General features: G+C 35.7%; 1 protein-coding gene across 2 annotated transcripts in view; it reads right to left on the minus strand.

Moving 5' to 3' along the window:
- The window catches only part of LOC103389327 (sodium/hydrogen exchanger 9B2), a 7272-nt gene extending 5107 nt beyond the window's left edge, over window positions 1-2165 (minus strand). The window contains exons 1-2 of one of the 2 annotated variants that reach the window (XM_025060711.1): window positions 1904-2165; window positions 1174-1245 (exon numbers count right to left, since the gene is read on the minus strand). In XM_025060711.1, coding sequence (XP_024916479.1) covers window positions 1174-1245; window positions 1904-2059 — 228 coding nt within the window. In that variant the 5' untranslated portion in view covers window positions 2060-2165. The remainder of the gene's footprint in view (window positions 1-1173; window positions 1246-1903) is intronic. The other variant, XM_025060709.1, reaches the window with a different exon arrangement.
- Window positions 2166-2942: the final 777 nt, after the last annotated feature.

The raw sequence follows: 2942 nt of genomic DNA on the forward strand, positions 1-2942 counted from the left end.
TTTAAATTGATGGAGACAGATTTTTTTCTCTCTTTAAAAGCATTTTTTACTCACATTAACAAATGAAAATTCAGGTTCTGCCCAGAAACGCTGCCGACTGTCACAGACCTTGACAGACTGCTGTGGGAACCGGCCTGTTTTTACGGTGTAACACTCCACTGTGGTGTTTGCACATTCCTGCGGTTGTTGTTTCTGCACTTCTACTTTCTTCATTTTGTTCCTCTATTTTCTGTCCATCTCTGTCCCGTCACCTCTGGAGGATTTATTGTTCCGCCTCAGTAATCATTAAACCCACTCACATGGACACAGCCAGGTGAGTCCTTATGACACACTGCTAACACTGCTAAAAAATGTAATTAAATATCATTTAATTGGTACATTATAAACCTGTCACTGACCTTGTATCTTTACTGATAATTGTTTGTTTATTCAAACTACTTTATGTTATTTATACTATAAGTTTGATATTATCATCGATATAATTTAGATTCTGTGGCCACAAAATACAGAATATGTTCCACAAAAGAAAAGAATCTTTCTCACACATGTGTGTATCTAAATACATATATATTATATTTTATAAAAATATAATATATGATGTATCAATAATATATATAAGTATTGATAAAATTGAAATAAATAATAAAATATTTAAAATATAAATTGTTCTTTAATAATTTCTAATGTAATGTTTTAATGATATATTAAATACAATATACAAATATTTGTGTATATCAGCTAATATAATGTTTTTGTGCATTTGTGCAGAAAACTTTTTTTCTTTTCACGTTAATTTCTCTTCATTCCCTATCTGCGCGTGCGCGTGAATGACAGAAGCAGACGTACAGTATGTTATGAATCTTCATCATTCGACGGTAAAACATCAACGGGAACAGAGTGGAGAACCTCAGGCCTTTAAACGCTGATAAAATATGAAAAATAAACATGATATAAATGTGTCCATATATATATTATCTACACTAAATTACAGAATATATTATACATTTGTTTTTAAGGACCACGTAAATCGTTCAAATATTTGCTTTAATGTATCCTTGACTTTTGTTTGCAGTACAAAAGTATCCCACTAGAGGGCAGTGAGCACTCGTCTGACTGCATGCAGGAGGTTTGTCGTTTGCAGTGAAACATTGCCAGTGCGCATGAGGTTTGTACCTGGACTAGTTTCTTCTGCAGTGACTCTTCACCATCTCTGACGTAGCGTTTGGTGGATTCTTCGTCCATCATCTGAAAAACAACAACAATATTAATAATGGCTCACAGTTATTAATATTCACAAGCTAATTTCTCACAGGAACAATATTGAACAAGACGAATTAAAAATGAGATCCAGTACTGACGGTTTGATACGACGTCCTGACATTTACACAATTCACACTGTTAAATAAACTTTAAAGTGAATTTTAGGAAGTAACTAAACCTGTAGTTCCTGTAGTAAAATATGTTTTTACGTAATTACAAATTATCATTTATCATTCGGAGATTAATTTGAGCCTTAACGATGTCTTAACAGTTTCTAAAAAATAATCTTTATTGGCGTTAGCAACACATTCTGCTAATGTTAAATACACTTTTATTTTACAACAGAATTGAATAATGACATTCGTCAAAGAACAACTTAATAAGTTAGTAATACGTTTCCAGCAAGTTTATTCATACATAAAGTGAAGCTATTTTTGTGTGTTTCACTTTATTTTTTATTACCAGTTGCAGGAATTTTTTTTTTTTAAATATTGTCAGTTAGTGCTGGTTCCTGTGGAGCCTCTTTTTTGTTAACTTGCATTCAGTGTTGAAGGTTTACGTTTCCTCCTAACTTGTAGCTTTTTTCCCCCTAATTTTATTTATTTATTTTATTTATTCTATTGAAATGTGAAGTCAGTCTTACCTTGATGCAGAGACGTGTGACTGGAACAAAAGGGAAAAATGGACTGACGTCTGAGTCATGAAGACGCACCACCAAGTGTGTGTCTGTGTGTGTGTGTGTGGTAATAACAGACGGATTAAGTCTGTTGTGTTTGTCGCACTGCAAAATGACAGACATTTACATCACACACCAGCTATTATAATAAAACAGGCCAGTGTCAGTGTCCACTGCACTAATGCAACACTCTCTCTCTCTCTCTGTCACACACACACACACACACACACACACATATTAGATTTTAGAAAGGGGCGGGTGTGTGTGTGTGTGTGTGTGTGCAGACATGCTGCTGATGGAGAGCCAACAAAAAAAGGAACAACAGAAAAAATAAACCACATGTAACAATATAAATATATATGACATTAATTGCTCACACAGGCCAAGGCTGTGGGGTTGACGTTCACTCTAAATTGACCACAGGTGTGAATGTTGAGTGTGAATGGCTGTTGGACCCGTTCACAGGTGTCATCGTCTGCAGAGATGAATCTCAGTGACGCTGCTCTGACGCAGGCCCAGCTCTGGCCTAAGGTGGAAGTCTCAGTGAACACATGCCGGGAGCTGAGTTGGGATTTTAAACTGCAGCTGCTTTGGTGAAACAAAAACATTTTCCCGCAGCATGTGTTAAAACCTTAGTCTTAGAGCAACAATGAGTGGACGAACGATGGAATTATTGGATATAAAGTCTGCACCTGCATCAGGAGTTTCAAATGAATCAACAGAACTAGAACATTATTTATGACAGCGCTACTTAAACAGTTAAAGTTGGGGTTTAAAAGGTTTGTTTTGACATTTGGCGAGCAGAGGGGATGGAGGAAGGTGACCTGAAAGAGGTTTTTAATAAAGAAATGATTTTGGATGAATTTTTGTGCAGATTCTTCAGCTGAGAACTGAAGAACGTGACACCTGGAGGCCAGACACGCAGATAAAACGGATTAAAAACCTAAAAAACATCTTTAACATTATTATTTGATGTCTGTAAAGAGTCTCAGTCCTCCAAGTCAAG

Source organism: Cynoglossus semilaevis, chromosome 1 (assembly GCF_000523025.1).
Source record: "Cynoglossus semilaevis isolate Cse_v1.0 chromosome 1, Cse_v1.0, whole genome shotgun sequence".
NCBI lineage: Eukaryota > Metazoa > Chordata > Actinopteri > Pleuronectiformes > Cynoglossidae > Cynoglossus > Cynoglossus semilaevis.